Source organism: Ruditapes philippinarum, unplaced genomic scaffold, assembly GCF_026571515.1.
Source record: "Ruditapes philippinarum isolate M1 unplaced genomic scaffold, ASM2657151v2 ctg3255_1_1_1_1, whole genome shotgun sequence".
Lineage (NCBI taxonomy): Eukaryota > Metazoa > Mollusca > Bivalvia > Venerida > Veneridae > Ruditapes > Ruditapes philippinarum.
In genome coordinates, this window is record NW_026862855.1 from 33612 (window position 1) to 54591 (window position 20980).

At 32.0% G+C, this 20980-nt stretch overlaps 1 protein-coding gene across 1 annotated transcript in view; it reads right to left on the minus strand.

Moving 5' to 3' along the window:
• The window catches only part of LOC132720398 (dipeptidyl peptidase 4-like), a gene marked incomplete at its 5' end in the record, with an annotated part of 59999 nt that overhangs the window by 17910 nt on the left and 21109 nt on the right, over nt 1-20980 (minus strand). Inside the window, 9 exon segments of the mRNA XM_060704527.1 lie at nt 1859-1934; nt 4878-4982; nt 8110-8288; nt 8734-8784; nt 10220-10311; nt 16790-16909; nt 18052-18090; nt 19652-19775; nt 20718-20973. Of these exon segments, the coding sequence (XP_060560510.1) occupies nt 1859-1934; nt 4878-4982; nt 8110-8288; nt 8734-8784; nt 10220-10311; nt 16790-16909; nt 18052-18090; nt 19652-19775; nt 20718-20973 (1042 nt within the window).

Here is a 20980-nt window from a genome sequence, read left to right on the forward strand (position 1 = left end):
ATAAGCAAGACAAATATCCACTCTTGATATACCAAGCATAATAATATTGATATTATTGAGAACATATGGTCAAACGCACGGTTTTTAAGAGCCTCGTAATTTGATTTTAACATAACGCTTGTAACATGTAACTTTACTAAATGCACAAACACACTTAATCCTCATATTTTATGTCACCTATATTTCTGTAGCCTTAATGCTATTATAGAACAAACCATTAAGATGTTACTATGTTTGATTAACATTGTTTTTCAAATCAAAACTCGTAAATGGTACCGACTTTGGAGACAAGTACAAACTATGTGATTCAGCAACAAAGGGAAAAACACTTCCTTCTTGCTAAAACATATGGAATCAAAGCACATAAAGCGCTGAATTTGTTTGGGTATCAGAATGTCAGAAAGGTGAAGGTTGTCGGATTATAAACCAATTTGTTTTTGTATAGTGCCACCAATGCTGTTTCCAGTGTTATAACTGTAGTAAATTGGCTATAAGGCTACTTGCAACACTGATATAATTTGACTTTTAAGGTCAAGGTAATTTATGAGTGAAGGTCAATGTCTGTCTAATTATTTTAAAGGGCTATCCTTGAAGATTATTGTGTCAAAGTTTAGAGACAATTCATTCAAAAATAACAAAGTAACAGTCAATAATAGCAAGAACAAGCACAATTTGGACATTTGACCTTAAAGGTCAAGGTCATTTATGGATGAAGGTGAAGGTTAGTGTAGTCTACTGAAAGGTCTTGTCCAAAGGGTTGTTGTGGCCAAGTATGAAGACAATTCACCAAGAACTAAAAAGGTTATGATCCAGATACAAGTTTGTGGACGGCAACGGCAACGCCGCCTTTTTTTTTAAATGTCTATAAAACGGGATTAAAGGGTTGTTTATATATGTGTCTGTATCAGTTATCTTGTGAAAACTGCAAATTTTAATTCTATAAATAATTGATAACTGTAAGCAAAATGTTGATGTTTTTAGACCCGTTTTGTGTTGGAGAGTTTAGATGAGACATTTGTAAGATACTTGCCGCATCCAAGAATTGTAAATTATATTTGTAACCCTTACTGCAAATCATCATACATATAATTGTTTCAATAAGTCATAAAAATTTTTATAATTGGTGTTATATTTTAACACAATATTTTGTTTTTGTCAGTGAACAAATACAAAAGGTTTACAGATAAACAGATAATTATATATAAATTAACTGGAAAGTGTTGGCAGTTCTGGGCACGTATTAGTGTTTTGGGAAGTTAGATACTTATTCGTTGTTTATCAGTCTGACAGAAAAGATATTAAGTCTGATAAATATCTGTTATATATCGTGTTAACATGAAACTTACTAGAAAGTCAGATAGTTAACGCGATATATATAACGGTTAACTGTTGGCAGAAATATGCCACCATACAATTCAAATTTGACTTTTAGAAAAATATTTTCGTTACATCAAAAACAGTTTTGTATAATGGCATATCTGCAATAGAATGGCGAAAATAAGCTGTGTTTATTGTTAACCACGATTCTTAGTAAGAAGATACTTGCAATGAAACATGCTACAATTCTGTTGAAAACATGTTGTATTTCTTACTCCTTCCATGCAAAAGATTGTCACTAGCAAAAGCCAAACCAATAAGCTACGAAACTTGCGCTTAAATTATATTAAAGTTAAAACCTCTGCTGGAATGGTCGGGCTGATATATTTCCACCAAATGCCATAGAATATTGAAGTCATGGAATATCGTACTAAAGTGAGAATGAGTGTAAAATATCTTTAAATGATTTCGTTTTACAATGCTAATATAGTACTTGAATTCGCATCACTATTAAACATGTGTTTCACAAAGATATACTCACACTTTAAATAAAATGTTATACGTAATTATCTCATCTTTTCTCAATATCGGTGGAAGCAAAACTTTGGACCACATATCTAAAATAAACATCATCAAATTATGAGTATTCGAGAACTATATGAATTTGATATCGAACTTCTGGATTTGAAACTGTAACACCGCACATTGGGGTCAACCGCACTTTGGGGTCCTACCCCAAAGTGCGTTAAACTTCACACCGCACTTTGGGGTCCAACGCACTTTGGGGTTAAAATCGAGAAATTGACCCCAAAGTGCGTTAATATGCTACATATCAACGCACTTTGGGTTCAAGAGGTCTAAAGGTGTCATCTGAGTTCTGCTTAAATACTGAGTACTAACTTATTTTCTATCTGCGACATAGGAATATTTGAGGTGGAATTCAAGATGGCGGTCAATACTTTATGATGCTTAAATGATAAAAGTTTCATTAATTTTACCACTTGAAATATCTAAAAATTGTGTTCATATAACAAAATAACGGTGGCATAAAAGTGACATTTGCATATTTTATTTTAGTTTTGCATACATATTTTTGTCAGTTTTGCAGACATATTTTTTTTTAATTTTGCATTCATATTTTATTTTTGTTTTTCGTACATATCTTATTTTTGTCTTTTCATACATATTTTAGCCAATAAAAACAGCCTTCAAACATAGGTGAGTATAAAACTAGCACAGTGGTTTGCTCCCATTTTGTAATTGGCCCAGTCGTTTTCGGCCGGGCAAGTCTGGTTTCGGCGGACCCTTTTCGGCCCATTTTTTTATATTATATGCATTTTATATAATTATTGTTTTTTATTATTATATACTATTATATTAGTGTCTATTTGGAAAGGGCTGTTGATTGGTGATCAGTTATTATTCCATGAATATGCACCACTCCCTGAGAATTGAGAATTATGAAACGTAGGTCAAGTCTTAAGCACATCCAGATAATGTGCAGAACTTATATGCCAGGTGTGCCGACTCAAGGTCGGGGTCACACCTTCAGGTCAAAGGATAAAGACTTGGGTTCCATGTCCGCTCCTTATCTCCGAAACCCCATGAAGGATTTTAAGGCACCTTGTGACAAATGTTAACCACGTCGAGACCATATGCAGAACCATTCTTTGGGATTACCGCGGACTATATATTTATATATATACTAAAAAGTGTTGTTTTTTTTTTGATACCTCCAAAAATGAAAATATTGATATTTCCAAATGGCATTTGCAAATGAGGTACTGTAATTTACAGATGGGGAAGTGTTTAAAAATGGTGTTTTACAAATGGTGTAATTATCCAACCTCTACTTTGCAAATTGCGTCATGTAAAAATATGTACGAAAAAACAAAATAAAATAAGTACAAAAAAAAACTATAATAAAACATGTATGCAAACTAAAAAAGAATATGTATGCAAAACTAAAATAAAATATGTATGCAAACTAAAAAAGAATATGTATGCAAAACTAAAAAATGTAAGTATTCAAAATTTAAAAAAAATATGTACGACAAAAAAACAAAAATATGTACGAAAAATGTTAAAATAATGGTATCTGAGAAATGTAAGATGCTTGTTACATGAATAAAGTAGCGATAAATGTGAAATTATTTGTCATAAAAGAAGTCAAAACACTGTAGTATTTGACTTCCCTATAAAATACTAATTCACTATAACTGTACTCATCATTGCCAAAGAGCAACAAATGAAAAAGATGGTTCAGGTAATTGGCCAATGTGTTGTTGTTTTTTTTTTTGATAATATAGAAGAACATCAAAATGAAAAAGCTTTTAAGAAAAACAAATAAAAGCATAATGGGCCTTTAAAACGTTATTTTTAACCCTCGGGGGGATCGATACCCCACAATCCCCTCTATACCCCAGTGAGAATTTTACATTATTCTGAAGCTCCGCTCTTAATGTGCGACTACTTAAATAGTTGATATCTTTAGTATCGCCTGTACTGACTACTACTTAAAGCCGCATCTACACTTAGTCAAGTTTCTTATATGTCACATTTAGCTAAATAAATGGCTCTTTCAACATATTATCAGGCACATTTTTTACTGAAATGTCTTACTAAGATTTCCCAGAATTTATACCTTTGTCTATGCTAAGACTATCATATTTCTATAAAATGTGTAAATAAAAAACGGGAAATAATGCATTTAGCTAAAAACAATGGAGTTAATGAAATGTGTACATTCTTTTGAAATAAATGGAAAACTTGAGAAAAAATATTTTAAGCTTAATAATTGATACAAATTCTTTATTTGGTGATTTATTTGGTGAAAGTTCTTCACTTACTAATCAAGATCATTTAAATCCCTATTGATTCTACTATAATTCAGGGCACATGTTTGTGTCTATTTAATACCTTGATTTTTTGTTTACCATTGACTTTGACTACAATATATTATTTTAAACATAATGAACATTAATTTTCTATGACCCCAAAGTGCGGTCGTTTGCCTGATGTTAAAAAATGCATATGTACCTGTTTAACGCACTTTGGGGTTAAAATTGGACCCAAAAGTGCGTAACGCACTCTGGGGTCGGACCCCAAAGTGCGTTTGACCCCAAAGTGCGGTGTTACAAGGCTGTGTAAAGTACAAAATTGAAGATTGACTTGGGAAATGAAAACGAGGCAAAATTGATAAGACTTCATCCAATGATAATATATATTGTAAAAGCAAGTGAATCAAATGCTAGAAGTTCAATCGTTACGTTTAAATGGCGGCATGGCCGAGTGGTTAAGCGTCAGACTAGTAATCTCATGATCGCTAGCCGCATGGGTTCAAACCCCGTCAGGGGCAAGTCGTTGTTTCCTTGAGCAAGAAACTTTACACTGATTACTTCCAGGAACGGATTCTCGAAAGTGTGTCTATAAGGTTATAGCTTCCTACACAATCGAACAAAATAAATTCTGTATAAATCAATCGTTACGTTTAATAAATGTTAATATAGATATTAAACATTTTATTGACAATTGTAACATTATAAAACACGACTACATACAATCAGTGGCTTCTTCGTCGATCGGAATCTTAACATACTCTGTAATCGGCATGCTTACACCCGAAAGTTTTTCCCGCAAATCAGCATTATCTTCTAATGTGATTACTGAAATATAAACAACAAAAAACGAATTAAAACATCTTATCAACTTTTATAATTTGACAGATTCTTAAGTTAAACAAGGGCAACATTGTCGCAATATACGCCCGTCACAGAAGCTTTTGACAGAATTGTGAGCATTACAGATCTGCATATAGGCAATATGCTCTGGGCAATATCAGGATATATTATCATCTCTAGTGACTTTTTAAATTACATGTCATGATAATGACCTTTTGTGTTTCAATCCCTCCATAAATGATGACTAAATGGTCAAAATACACATTTTCAAATTTTTCATCTGAACTTTGACCCCTATGTGTGACCTTGCAATAGTGAACATTTGTGTCAAGTTATATTAAAATCCCTTTATGCATAAAGAAGTTTTGCTCCAAACAAGCATTTTTCTATGATCTCTAAGTGTGACTTTGAACTTTGACCTAGAGGCCCTGGTTCATGCGCGCGACACGGCTTCTGATATTGGTGAACAGTTCTATGAAGTTTCATCAAAATTCCCCTATGGGTGTAGGAGATATGCTCCGGACAAAAATTGGACGTCGCCCGCCCGCCCGCCGGGGGTAAAACTATAATACGACCCTTTTTTCAAACAGGCGTATCAAATATATATACAGTTGTATATATATATGTAAATGACCGACGAAATGAATTGTTATGTTGAATAGTTGTTTGTTTGTGATTTATTTTAAAAATTTAAAATGATTTTGACATACGGGTAATAAAATTCTAAGCTGAACGTTCTCTAATTCTTATCCTGCTTAATATTCTAAAATGGGGTTATTTATCTTTCAAGTTGGACACAACATTCGTCATTTTTTAGGAAAAAAATAAAAATATTCACTGACGGAACAGCGGACAGGTGAGATCATGATGAGACACCACACGCCGCCAGCTAGTCAACAAAGTTCGAATCCCCGAACTTTGTACTTCTGCTACAATAATCTTAAAATTTTACCTTTTGTAGATGAAATAATAATGAATTGTCACTTGATCAATGTTACATAAGTAATAGTTATAGTATATGAAACGAGTTAGTTACGAGGGTATAACACTGGCTGGGGCGACATCAAGGGGTGTTTCTGCTAAAAAAATTTAGGCCAAGACATTTTTTTTTCAGAAACATCCCGAGATGTCGCCCCAGCCAGTGTTATACCCCCGTAACTAACGAGTTTCATATACTATAACTGTTTTATCGCAATGGCATAATGTTTTCTTTTTTGTGTAGAAACAAATAAATTAATTAATCGTTAGCTACATTACAGTTATTTATCATAAGGCAGTTTTTCAAGTTGTTTTCGCTGCCGCAAAAAAATATACAAAAGACATCCAATATAAGAGGCGGATTGTATACTGTTACCAAGATTGATTTAACATTAAAGACCTTTTTTCATTTCATTAATTATCTTTGTTTATATTTTTCATTGTATTTATATATTTATTTTATTGATTTCATTTTTTTTATTATTATTTTATGTTTTTTTTTTTGCTACTGGGAATGGTCGTTACCACTGCGCAATTGGAGCCTCTATGAAAAAACTGTATTGATATATACAAGGTGCGAAAAAAACTCGACCGATATATAACAGTCGAGTTTTTTTCCTATATGAATCAATGAAAAAACTGTACTGTTATATATCAATACAGTTTTGAAATGCTCATTGAAGTGTACTGAGTATAATGGGTTGGAAAGAACAAAGGAAAAGCTCACAGCCATGCGATAACATTAATTATCGCATGGCTGTGAGCTTTTCCTTTGTTCTTTCCAACCCATTATGCTCAGTACACTTCAATGAGCATTTCAAAACTGTATTGATATATAACAGTACAGTTTTTTCATTGATTCATATAGGAAAAAAACTGTACTGTTATATATCGGTCTAGTTTTTTTCGCACCTTGTATATATCAATACAGTTTTTTCATAGAGGCTCCAATGGGGCAGTGGTAACGACCATTCCCAGTAGCAAAAAAAAACCCATAAGATAATAAAAAATGAAATCAATAAAATAAAATAAAATAAATATATAAATACAATGAAAAATATAAACAAAGATAATTAATGAAATGAAAAAAGGTCTTTAATCTTAAATCAATCTTGGTAACAGTATACAATCCGCCTCTTATATTGGATGTCTTTTGTATATTTTTTTGCGGCAGCGAAAACAACTTGAAAAACTGCCTTATGATAAATAACTGTAATGTAGCTAACGATTAATTTATTTATTTGTTTCTATACAAAAAAGAAAACATTATGCCATTGCGATAAAACAGTTATAGTATATGAAACTCGTAAGTTACGGGGGTATAACACTGGCTGGGGCGACATCTCGGGATGTTTCTGCAAAAAAATGTCTCGGCCTAACGGCCTCGCCATTTTTTAGCAGAAACACCCCTTGATGTCGCCCCAGCCAGTGTTATACCCTCGTAACTAACTCGTTTCATATACTATAACTATTACATAATTAGTAAATTGTAGACCTATCTTTCAGATACCTAAAAATTATACGCACAGACTTTGAGATATTATAATTGTACACAGCGCGATATTTTTATACTAGACAAAAGAGTACAAAAGAGTACAAATCTGCATGGATTTCATAAAATTGTATCAAGGCAGTTCGGTGAAGAAATTGAAAAAAAAGGTAAAAACACAATTTTACAATTAACAAAAAAAACCCTACGGGTTTCATTCACAAATTATCAAAATTCTTAACGCCATACGATAAAAAAAAACTTGACATCAAAAGTTTTCTCAAACACCTTAATAACTCTCACCGTGGCATTATGCAAAAAGAAGCGGTTAGATGAACGAGACGGTTTAATACCATTTGTTGTCTGAGAAAGTACTACAATATTGATTATATAAATATAATGACTCATTTTGATAATGGCGAAGACAAAGGGAAGTCAATGTATTTGTCTAAAAAAACTGTTATAAAACACAATGTCATTACTCAAATATATACGTAAGGTTATGTACCCTCAGACTGTCAAGTAAGCAGATATTAGGTAAGGACAGGGTGATATCAAAAATCACGAGATAAGAATTGTTAGTTTTGCATACAAGCGGTGATTTGTCTGTCTAAACATGATAATAGACAACGAAAACCAACGTACCATATCCGTCATCCACAGAAAACAAATGATATGATGGTACGGCAGGACCTTTGCAAGCCAGTATGTAATATTTCCCCGTCGGCGTAAAACTGGCTTCAACATATTGACAGCCTTCATCAAAATCACATGATACGCACGTGACCCTTCTATAATCTTCGTGGTCCTTAAGAGTCGTTGTTCTGGAAAATGAAAAGAATATACCAAACGTATGAAAATCATGAAATATTTGCAGATATATTTTGCTTATACCATAAGGGATCAAATACAAAGAAAGAACTTCAGCGACCAAGCAAACATTTGATCGTCCGTCCGCCATTGTCTCTTTGGGGAATTTCAATAAACCGGCATGTTTGTCAAATGGGAAACGTTAAACTTGTATACGTATTTATTAACTGGAATTTTGTTCCATCCGCATGACAAATTACCCGACTTTTTTTTTTCTTTTTCTCGTTTGGATTTGATTCGTTATAAAATGTTTTTGTAACACAAGCAATTGTATAATAGTTTTTCATATTATTCGTTAATCTAAATTATACAGTATTTATCTATTCATTTATTAAGGATACAACAATCAAATTAAATGTTTGTACATTTTTGTATTTTATTTACGAAAAAAAAACTTACTTATATAAATGTTTTTCTCGGGGATCGCCCTGTTTTGTTGCAATGAAGTATCTGCAAGTTTAATAATGAATTGTAATATCAAATATGAAAACGGCCGATATTTATTTATTTTACTCATCAATATTAGGTCAGTCTTAATTCACAAACCTCTATAGAAATTGAATGCAATATCACAGGTAAATATGCAACACATATTTGCTGTATGTTTGGTACCCCATATGTTTTCCATATGTTAAACATATGTGTTTCATGTGTATTGAAAAACATGTGTTTAAGAACAGGTGTTTTTCATATGTAAGATAAACATATGTAAACAGGACCATATGAAAACATGTGTCAACAAACATATGTTAAACTCATGGTTATCACATGTTTTTCATATGAATAAGTTTTCATATGTTGAATATATGTGAATTTTCATGTGTTTTTATATGAAAAATTTATGTATCATTTTTTTTCTGCAAGCTTTCAGTCTCTATTAGATTCTAAATGATTGTACATAAAAAGATTCTTGGTTCATGCATCAATGTGCAACTTATGGTTATGGAGAGAATAGTCTGCCATTCATTTTTATTCATGATTTTTTCTCCCTTTGTATATGTTAGTGTTTATTTATTTAGTGAAATTTTAACAACCAAGAACCCAAGATGAAGTGACCCGTAGGGAATGACCATCATATCATAAATATGAAGCTCAAATTAAGATTTATCAATTTTGTAAGTTCCAAAACGCATTATTTATAAAAAATAATACCGAATTTTACAAATAATAATTTTATAAATAAAGGGAGGTAATAAAAAGTTTATTTTCTATAAAGTCTGATCAAATTATTCAATAAGAAATGAATGCATATATTTTAATTATTACAAATAATATGTACAAATATTTGCAGTACATATTTTACATATTCTTCAATGTTTGAAAATTGTTTTACAAGCATAATTATATACACATATATATTTTCACTTACGTGTAGAGTTGAACTCTTAACACTTGTTAATATCAAGTTCCAGCAAACACAATTTTACCATTTGCATTGAAGAACATGATTCATGTGAATCAATATGTGAAAAACATAAGTCTATACCATAAATGTAACATCCAGTGTCCTCTTTTTGAAAAACATATGCTATTAATGTGTATCCATATGAAAAACATATGAGGTACTTTTCTTGGAGAAACCATATGTTTCTACTATATGTAAAACATGTGAGTCACATACGTTTAACATGTGCTACATATTTACCTGTGTAAAATATTGTTATAAAATAAATCATAACATGCACTATTCATATATTAAAATATGCAGCCGAAAATTCACCAAAGGAATTTGTAAAAGTATATATTTGCTATGAGTTTGCTAAGTACAATAAATTTAATTTAAACTAAACGTCAAATATTTTTAACCCGTAAGTTTGAGTTTTCATCAATGGTTATTATTTGACAATACTAATTAGGTATGACACAATCCGTTTCAAATGCTTACATTAAATTTAAATCGTCGTCATAACCAACAATATCCACCACATCCCATCTACCAATTGTGAGAAATACTTTGGAGCCATCACCCGTCTTTTTCTTGAAGAAAAAAAATAAACCACAAGTAAATAATAAGAGTTTTGGTAATAAATCTGAATATCAAATAAAGTTAAACGTTGTTGATTTTTTCCCTTTATAAACATCAACATATCTAAGTACTGGTTGGTGATAAAACATATGTGGAGCTATCGTAATCCGCATTCAGATTATATGTTCATTATATTGATTTCCGTTTGTTGCATAGAAACTATAACTATTGTATCTATTCTCACTTTAACTGAACAATTAATTTGTTGAACTTAGTTTTTGTTTTGTTTTTTTTAGATTGTAAATGAAATTTATAGTTATACCAAAATCGAGAGAAAGTTTTGTTCTTTGAAATTAATTATTTAAAAACAAGTTTCAAGTTTGGAAGTTTCTCAGGAAAATCGTAATTAAAAAGAGACACACATTTTGAAATGCCAATAATCTGAGGTGTAAGTCAATATGTACAAGTGAAGTTAAATGAATTTATTAGTTTCACTGCTCCAACTACTATTATTATAAACATACTAAACTGCAGCCTGACATCGTTCTTATAAAAATAAATGAACAAGTAATTTTAAAACGAAACGAAATGTACGTTAAAGAAGTAAAGCTTTACAAAGCAATTCATTTCATGTTCATGTAATATATTTAGTTTACTGTTTATAATTTATCAAAAGTATCTTTTTGTAGCTATATGTAACCGGGCAATGTAAAACATAGTAATTCTTTTGAATTAAATTCAAATAATATCTTTTTATCATGTTGAAATTAAGGTTATAACATTGATCCGTTTAATGCCAAACAATGTAATGGTAACTTGCTAATACATAAAACAATGTAATGGTAACTCGAGCTAATACATCAAACAATGTAATGGTAACTGGCTAATACATAAAACAATGTAATGGTAACTCGAGCTAATACATCAAACAATGTAATGGTAACTCGCTAATACATAAAACAATGTAATGGTAACTCGAGCTAATACATCAAACAATGTAATGGTAACTCGCTAATACATAAAACAATGTAATGGTAACTCGAGCTAATACATCAAACAATGTAATGGTAACTTGCTAATACATAAAACAATGTTACCATTACATTGCTTGATGTATTATAGCTAATACATCAAACAATGTAGTGTTAACTCGAGCTAATACATCAAACAATGTAGTGGTAACTCGAGCTAATACATCAAACAATGTAATGGTAACTCGAGCTAATACATCAAACAATGTAATGGTAACTCGAGCTAATACATCAAACAATGTAATGGTAACTCGAGCTAATACATCAAACAATGTAATGGTAACTCGAGCTAATACATCAAACAATGTAATGGTAACTCGAGCTAATACATCAAACACTGTAATGGTAACTCGAGCTGATACATCAAACAATGTAATGGTAACTCGAGCTAATACATCAAACAATGTAATGGTAACTCGAGCTAATACATCAAACAATGTAATGGAAACTCGAGCTAAAAATATCAAACAATGTAATGTTAACTCGAGCTAGTACTTCAAACAATGTAATGTTAACTCGAGCTAATACATCAAACAATGTAATGGAAACTCGAGCTAAAAATATCAAACAATGTAATGTTAACTCGAGCTAATATATCAAACAATGTAATGGTAACTCGAGCTAATACATCAAACAATGTAATGGGAACTCGAGCTAAAACATCAAACAATGTAATGGTGACTCGAGCTAATACATCAAACAATGTAATGGGAACTCGAGCTAAAACATCAAACAATGTAATGTTAACTCAAGCTAATACATCAAACAATGTAATGGGAACTCGAGCTAATATATAAAACAATGTAATGTTAACTCGAGCTAATACATCAAACAATGTAATGGTGACTCGATCTTATACATCAAACAATGTAATGGGAACTCGAGCTAATACATCAAACAATGAAATGGTGACTCGAGCTAATACATCAAACACTGTAATGGAAACTCGAGCTAAAACATCAACAGTGTACGGGTAACTCGAGCTTATATATCAAACAATGTAATGGTGACTCGAGCTAATACATCAAACAATGTAATAGGAACTCGAGCTAAAACATCAAAACAGTGTAAGGGTAACTCGAGCTAATACATCAAACAATGTAGTGGTAACTCGAGCTTATACATCAAACAATGTAATGTTAACTCGAGCTAATACATCAAACAATGTAATGGTGACTCGAGCTAATACAAAAAACAATGTAATGGGAACTCGAGCTAAAACATCAAACAATGAAATGGTAACTCGAGCTTAAACATCAACAGTGTACGGGTAACGCGAGCTAATAATATCAAACAATGTAATGTTAACTCGAGCTAAAACATCAAACAATGTAATGGTAACTCGAGCTAATACATCAAACAATGTAATGGTAACTCGAGCTGATACAATAAAAACACTATAATGGTAACTAGAGCTGATACATCAAATAATGTAATGGTAACTCGAGCTAATACATCAATTAATGTAATGGTGACTCGAGGTTATACATCAAACAACGTAATGGTAACTCGAGCTAATACATCAAACAATGTAATGGTAAACATCAAACAATGTAATGGTAACTCCAGCTGATACATCAAACAATGTAATGGTAACTTGAGCAAATTCAACAAACACTGTAATGGTAACTCGAGCTGATTCATCAAACACTGTAATGGTAATTCAAGCTAATACACCAAACAACGTAATTGTAACTCGAGCTAATACATCAAACAATGTAATGGTAACTCGAGCTAATACATCAAACAATGTAATGGAAACTCGAGCTAAAAATATCAAACAATGTAATGTTAACTCGAGCTAGTACTTCAAACAATGTAATGTTAACTCGAGCTAATACATCAAACAATGTAATGGAAACTCGAGCTAAAAATATCAAACAATGTAATGTTAACTCGAGCTAATATATCAAACAATGTAATGGTAACTCGAGCTAATACATCAAACAATGTAATGGGAACTCGAGCTAAAACATCAAACAATGTAATGGTGACTCGAGCTAATACATCAAACAATGTAATGGGAACTCGAGCTAAAACATCAAACAATGTAATGTTAACTCAAGCTAATACATCAAACAATGTAATGGGAACTCGAGCTAATATATAAAACAATGTAATGTTAACTCGAGCTAATACATCAAACAATGTAATGGTAACTCGAGCTTATACATCAAACAATGTAATGGTAACTCGAGCTAATACATCAAACAATGTAATGGTAACTCGAGCTGATACATCAAACACTGTAATGGTAACTCGAGCTGATACATCAAACACTGTAATGGTAACTCGAGCTGATACATCAAACAATGTAATGGTAACTCGAGCTGATACATCAAACAATGTAATGGTAACTCGAGCTAATACATCAAACAATGTAATGGTAACTCGAGCTAATACATCAAACAATGTAATGGTAACTCGAGCTAATACATCAAACAATGTAATGGAAACTCGAGCTAAAAATATCAAACAATGTAATGTTAACTCGAGCTAGTACTTCAAACAATGTAATGTTAACTCGAGCTAATACATCAAACAATGTAATGGAAACTCGAGCTAAAAATATCAAACAATGTAATGTTAACTCGAGCTAATATATCAAACAATGTAATGGTAACTCGAGCTAATACATCAAACAATGTAATGGGAACTCGAGCTAAAACATCAAACAATGTAATGGTGACTCGAGCTAATACATCAAACAATGTAATGGGAACTCGAGCTAAAACATCAAACAATGTAATGTTAACTCAAGCTAATACATCAAACAATGTAATGGGAACTCGAGCTAATATATAAAACAATGTAATGTTAACTCGAGCTAATACATCAAACAATGTAATGGTGACTCGATCTTATACATCAAACAATGTAATGGGAACTCGAGCTAATACATCAAACAATGAAATGGTGACTCGAGCTAATACATCAAACACTGTAATGGTAACTCGAGCTAAAACATCAACAGTGTACGGGTAACTCGAGCTTATATATCAAACAATGTAATGGTGACTCGAGCTAATACATCAAACAATGTAATAGGAACTCGAGCTAAAACATCAACAGTGTAAGGGTAACTCGAGCTAATACATCAAACAATGTAGTGGTAACTCGAGCTTATACATCAAACAATGTAATGTTAACTCGAGCTAATACATCAAACAATGTAATGGTGACTCGAGCTAATACAAAAAACAATGTAATGGGAACTCGAGCTAAAACATCAAACAATGAAATGGTAACTCGAGCTTAAACATCAACAGTGTACGGGTAACGCGAGCTAATATATCAAACAATGTAATGTTAACTCGAGCTAAAACATCAAACAATGTAATGGTAACTCGAGCTAATACATCAAACAATGTAATGGTAACTCGAGCTGATACAATAAACACTATAATGGTAACTAGAGCTGATACATCAAATAATGTAATGGTAACTCGAGCTGATACATCAAACAATGTAATGGTAACTCGAGCTGATACATCAAACAATGTAATGGTAACTCGAGCTAATACATCAAACAATGTAATGGTAACTCGAGCTAATACATCAAACAATGTAATGGTAACTCGAGCTAATACATCAAACAATGTAATGGAAACTCGAGCTAAAAATATCAAACAATGTAATGTTAACTCGAGCTAGTACTTCAAACAATGTAATGTTAACTCGAGCTAATACATCAAACAATGTAATGGAAACTCGAGCTAAAAATATCAAACAATGTAATGTTAACTCGAGCTAATATATCAAACAATGTAATGGTAACTCGAGCTAATACATCAAACAATGTAATGGGAACTCGAGCTAAAACATCAAACAATGTAATGGTGACTCGAGCTAATACATCAAACAATGTAATGGGAACTCGAGCTAAAACATCAAACAATGTAATGTTAACTCGAGCTAATACATCAAACAATGTAATGGGAACTCGAGCTAATATATAAAACAATGTAATGTTAACTCGAGCTAATACATCAAACAATGTAATGGTGACTCGAGCTTATACATCAAACAATGTAATGGGAACTCGAGCTAATACATCAAACAATGAAATGGTGACTCGAGCTAATACATCAAACACTGTAATGGTAACTCGAGCTAAAACATCAACAGTGTACGGGTAACTCGAGCTTATATATCAAACAATGTAATGGTGACTCGAGCTAATACATCAAACAATGTAATAGGAACTCGAGCTAAAACATCAACAGTGTAAGGGTAACTCGAGCTAATACATCAAACAATGTAGTGGTAACTCGAGCTTATACATCAAACAATGTAATGTTAACTCGAGCTAATACATCAAACAATGTAATGGTGACTCGAGCTAATACAAAAAACAATGTAATGGGAACTCGAGCTAAAACATCAAACAATGAAATGGTAACTCGAGCTTAAACATCAACAGTGTACGGGTAACTCGAGCTAATATATCAAACAATGTAATGTTAACTCGAGCTAAAACATCAAACAATGTAATGGTAACTCGAGCTAATACATCAAACAATGTAATGGTAACTCGAGCTGATACAATAAACACTATAATGGTAACTAGAGCTGATACATCAAATAATGTAATGGTAACTCGAGCTGATACATCAAACAATGTAATGGTAACTCGAGCTGATACATCAAACAATGTAATGGTAACTCGAGCTGATACATCAAACAATGTAATGGTAACTCGAGTTTAAACATCAATCACTGTAATCGAGTTTATACATCAAACACTGAAATTGTAACTCGAGCTAATACATCAAACACTGTAATGGTAACTCGAGCTGATACAATAAACACTGAACTTTTAACTCGAGCTAATACATCAAACACTGTAATGATAACTCGAGCTAATACATCAAACAATGTAATGGTTACTCGAGCTGATACATCAAACGCTGTAATGGTAACTCAAACTTATACATCAAACGCTGTAATGGTAACTGGACCTTATACATCAATCACTGTAATGGTAACTCGAGTTAATACATCAAACACTGAAATTTTAACTCGAGCTAATACATCAAACACTGTAATGGTAACTCGAGGTAATACATCAAACAATGTAATGGTAACTCGAGCTTATACATCAAACAATGTAATGGTAACTCGAGCTGATACATCAAACAATGTAGTGGTAACTCGAGCTAATACATCAAACAATGTAATGGTAACTCGAGCTTATACATCAAACAATGTAATGGTAACTCGAGCTTATACATCAAACAATGTTTTGGTAACTCGAGCTTATACATCAAACAATGTAATGGTAACTCGAGCTAATACATCGAACAATGTAATTGTTACTCGAGTTATTACATCACGTTTTGGATAGGATAGACTCTGGGATATCTGTCATTTCCTCTTTCACAAAAAATCCTAAATTCAACTTACTTCAGGTTTTCATATCACTTGAAATTGTAAGAACTTAAAAAAAAATACTTACCGATATATCGTAAGATGGATCGATCATCGCGATATGTTGAAAACTACCAGCAGATCCATCTTTGTGTGGCAAAAGCAGAAAATATCGCGTTCCGTCAGGTTTGAATATTGCTGGACGATACTGAAAACAAAATAATACAAATTTTGTGAACACATCTACAACATTTTGGTTGATATGATTGTGTGATATATAACTGATATTGCACAATTATGAGAGTTACTGAACAACTATTATAAGCTGCTTCTTGTCCATTTTTTTTTCCATAAAATATGTTCAAATCAGATCCTTTTTATTCATAAACTATTTTTTAAGCAGTTTTATAGGACAATTACTTTTAAATTAGTAAAAACATCAATATGAACTTGAACAGATTTACAAATAACTTTTGAGTGGAGAAACAATATTGTAACTAAATACCAAATTAATTTTATATACTCTAAGACTTGCGCATTTTATGATAGCACATGTTTTATCCAAATTTTTATTTAAAATGTCTTTAGTACACATTCCAATACAAGTGGGTCATTTAAAACAATAAGCATGCATTATATATAAACATACAATTTTGGGTGTATTAACATTTAGTAGGAAGTATTATTGAGTGACAAAGATATATGGAAATTACGCAAACAACTAACTTTTAACCTAAAATAAAGTAATACTGTACAAACAATATTATTAACAAATTTGATACTGTTTTTATTTTTAAAAGTAAGGAATTGGGAGACAGCAGCATATATTGTATAGCCTTAGGTCATATTTAGAAATGCGCTGGATTAAAATTGTCAAATATGAAAACAAAAATTAACAAGGAAGGGCAGCATTCAATAATGGTCGCATCCCCCAACACAACCCAGCAACACCGGACGAACCAGCAAGGAGCCAGACAGGACACAAAAACGGAGAGTAATATAAATATTCCTATAAGTGTCATAACAGTCGCATATGATAAAAGTGTATATTAGAGGAAATTCGAAAAACAACACAAATGGATAGTGTAAATTGTGGTTTAATTAAGTCGAAAATTAAATGTTACAAGTCATAGATTTAGCGTATAAAATGACATTTACAAAAACAGATTTGTCGGACAAAATACAACTTCTGCTCTTATTTTTAATATTCGGACTGATTTAATGCTTGCAAATGTAAGTATTTTGACGTTTCGCTGAGATATTGAGATATTTAAATGAAAATACATAACAGAAATGATGCAACAATGAAAAGACAGGAATATTAAAAGTGTTGTAAAAAACATTAGTTACCATGTCAACCCAGCCACCGTCACCCTCAATTCTGTAATTCTGAAATAAAAAATAATATGTAAATTGTCACTCTCGGTAACAAAAAACACAGGGAAAAGCTTTTAAATCAAATCAAAAGGTTGTAAAATATATCATTCGCATTGCAAGCATCTCGCACATCCGGTATTTACAGAGACAAACGACTTTGCTTCAAGCAAACTAATTAAAGCTTTACAGATGGCAAAGACTGTGTGTATATATTTAATTACAACACACACTTAGAAGATAGTGACAGTGAGTCTTATATTATCCGATTTCTTGTCACGTCCGAATTTGTGTCACTTAAAGGACGTCAATCTGTCTGGTAGGTTTCAACTTCACGGCAATACTCGGGTTTAAGAACCGCTGAAACTAATTGGAAAATGAGAAAAAGCTGCATGGATTTGATATATTGTCTCTTCATATAATGCATTCAAGTCAATCCGAAACAGAATTAGTCTAGAACACTTTAACATTTTGCTTTTCACAAAGGGTCTTCAGATAATGTATTAAAAGGACAAGCGTGTCACATGACATTTGAAATTTAAGATTACTAACTTATAGTTTGAAAAGTAAAATAATAGGATATAAAAGCTTTTTACTTTGGTAAATTATATATACATGTGTTACAGTATTAATATCACTTATTCAGTATTTTATCAAAATTAGTTATCAGTTAAATCAAACAAAGATCATATTATTGAAACACGGGCTTAGGTATATTGTGTAGTAAAAATGTTGTTTTTTATTATTTAATTTTCATTAAAATAAAGTGGATATAAACTGAAAGACAGTTCATTAGAACGTATGTTTTTAGATATTGTACCCAAAATAATAATTAGTTTCAGAATTTCTCTATCTCGATTTCGAAGCCAGTCGACATTGTTAAAGCAATTTGTTTGATAAATGACTACCATGTCATATAATGTTGTTATCTATATGACGGTATCATTTGCAACCTTTTTACCTGTGATGAAGACGTTTTGCTGTCGAATTTTATTGTACAAAAGATCTGGCATGTTTCAACTCCCTAATAAGCTCCATCAAATACCATAGAAAAGTAGGAACATTTCGTTATTAATGAAATGCTTTATTTTGGATGAGATAAAACAGCGTTTCCAAAATAAACTTTGTTTCAACAATACTTAAAGGGTTTAAAGCTATTTTTTTAAGAAATATTTTCATAAACTACATAAGCGGTAAAATTATATTGGTTTTATGATGGTCTATTTTCAAGAGAGTTGTGACACAGAATGTCTCTGTTATTCATCACATATGAATATTGTATGTTAACAAAATAAAATGTACCGGTATAAAATTATTGTTCGGTCATTTCAAGAAGGGTTTTGTCTGTTAAACAATGAGTTCATGCATTCACCATTCACTTAAAAGGCAATTTACTACCATATTTATTTCATACATTCAAGCATTTTCAAAGCATTCCTTTTTAAAATTCAAACAACGATTTCTTTGCAGCAGACACTTCAATATACTGTAAAGGGAACATATAGCATTCTGAAAATTAATAATTGACATTTATATATCATACACGACGAAATCAAATATTAAATTGATGTGTTACCTGAACACAGCTACCGTTGATGGCATTACAAATGGAAAGTATTGAAAGATTCTGAGCTCTGTTCATCCAAGAAACAAGAACATGGGTTTCGTCCTGCCAAGACACCGTTGTGAAGTAATGATCTCTGAAAAACGAATATCAGTTAATATCTTTAAAAAACACACAAAAAAACAGTATCCTTGAAATTTCAAATTTAATAAGTATAGAAAATATAATGTTATTATTAAGTAAAAGTTGTAATTAGGAAATATATGTATCAATGTTGAAGACAATGTTGTAGAATAATGCACGTTTCGAGTTCAAATACGCAGGAATATAATCACGAAGGCCGATAAACAGAGCATTATTATACTATAATAGAGGAAAATGTATCTTTTTCTATTTTAAAATGCTAATAAAAAAGAGAGTTGCTGAACTTCATCCCGCGTATTAATAATTTTCCTGATCTGACGTCATTTGGTTTATTAACGTCATATATGACACCATGTGACGTTTAAGTAGGAGTTTTTTTTTCATACTGTACATATATCGTGTTATAATGCACTTGGTCGATCTATTTGTTTGATAGGGGAATCATGTGAAGAGTGAGCCGCGTCATGACAAAACCAACATTGTGCGTTTGCGACCAGCATGGATCCAGACCAGCCTGCGCATCCGCGCAGTCTGATCAGGATCCATGTTGTTCGCTATCAGTTTCTCTACTTGTAATAGGGTTTGTAAGCGAACAGCATGGATCCTGATCAGACTGCGCGGATGCGCAGGCTAGTCTGGATCCATGCTGGTCGCAAACCCATTATGTTGGTTTTGTCGTGACGCGGCTCAAATTCTATGAAGATAAGACGCTATTCTTAATTTTGTAGACGTTTAAACTTAGCGCAAGAATATGTGTTAAAAAGCATTTATCTCAGCTTAGGTGAGTCACTGCTTAGATCACTTTATCAAATGTACATTATAATTATGATTAAGATTATATGAAACATATTTAATCTTAATTTATCACAGATTCTTTATATGATACAATTAAGTGTTATACATATCTATATAAGGATAAAGAGCGGATTCTCACCTGTTCCTTAAATGCTCCGGAGGATCAATTTCTAATGTTCTGTTTCTCTTAAGATCAAGAATTTTCAGTCGAACCTTTGGATTTTCGGTATCAGGTTTGGGATATGCCACATACTTGGTGCTGACATAACGTTCTGTCATGTCACCATAGTCAGTTATATCGAAGGTATTCACTCCCCTGTCATCAAATGATGCATATAGAAGGTAACTTCCTTCCGGGGAGAACCACAGGGCATTGTCTGAGCTAAGAATCTCCTCTGAGCG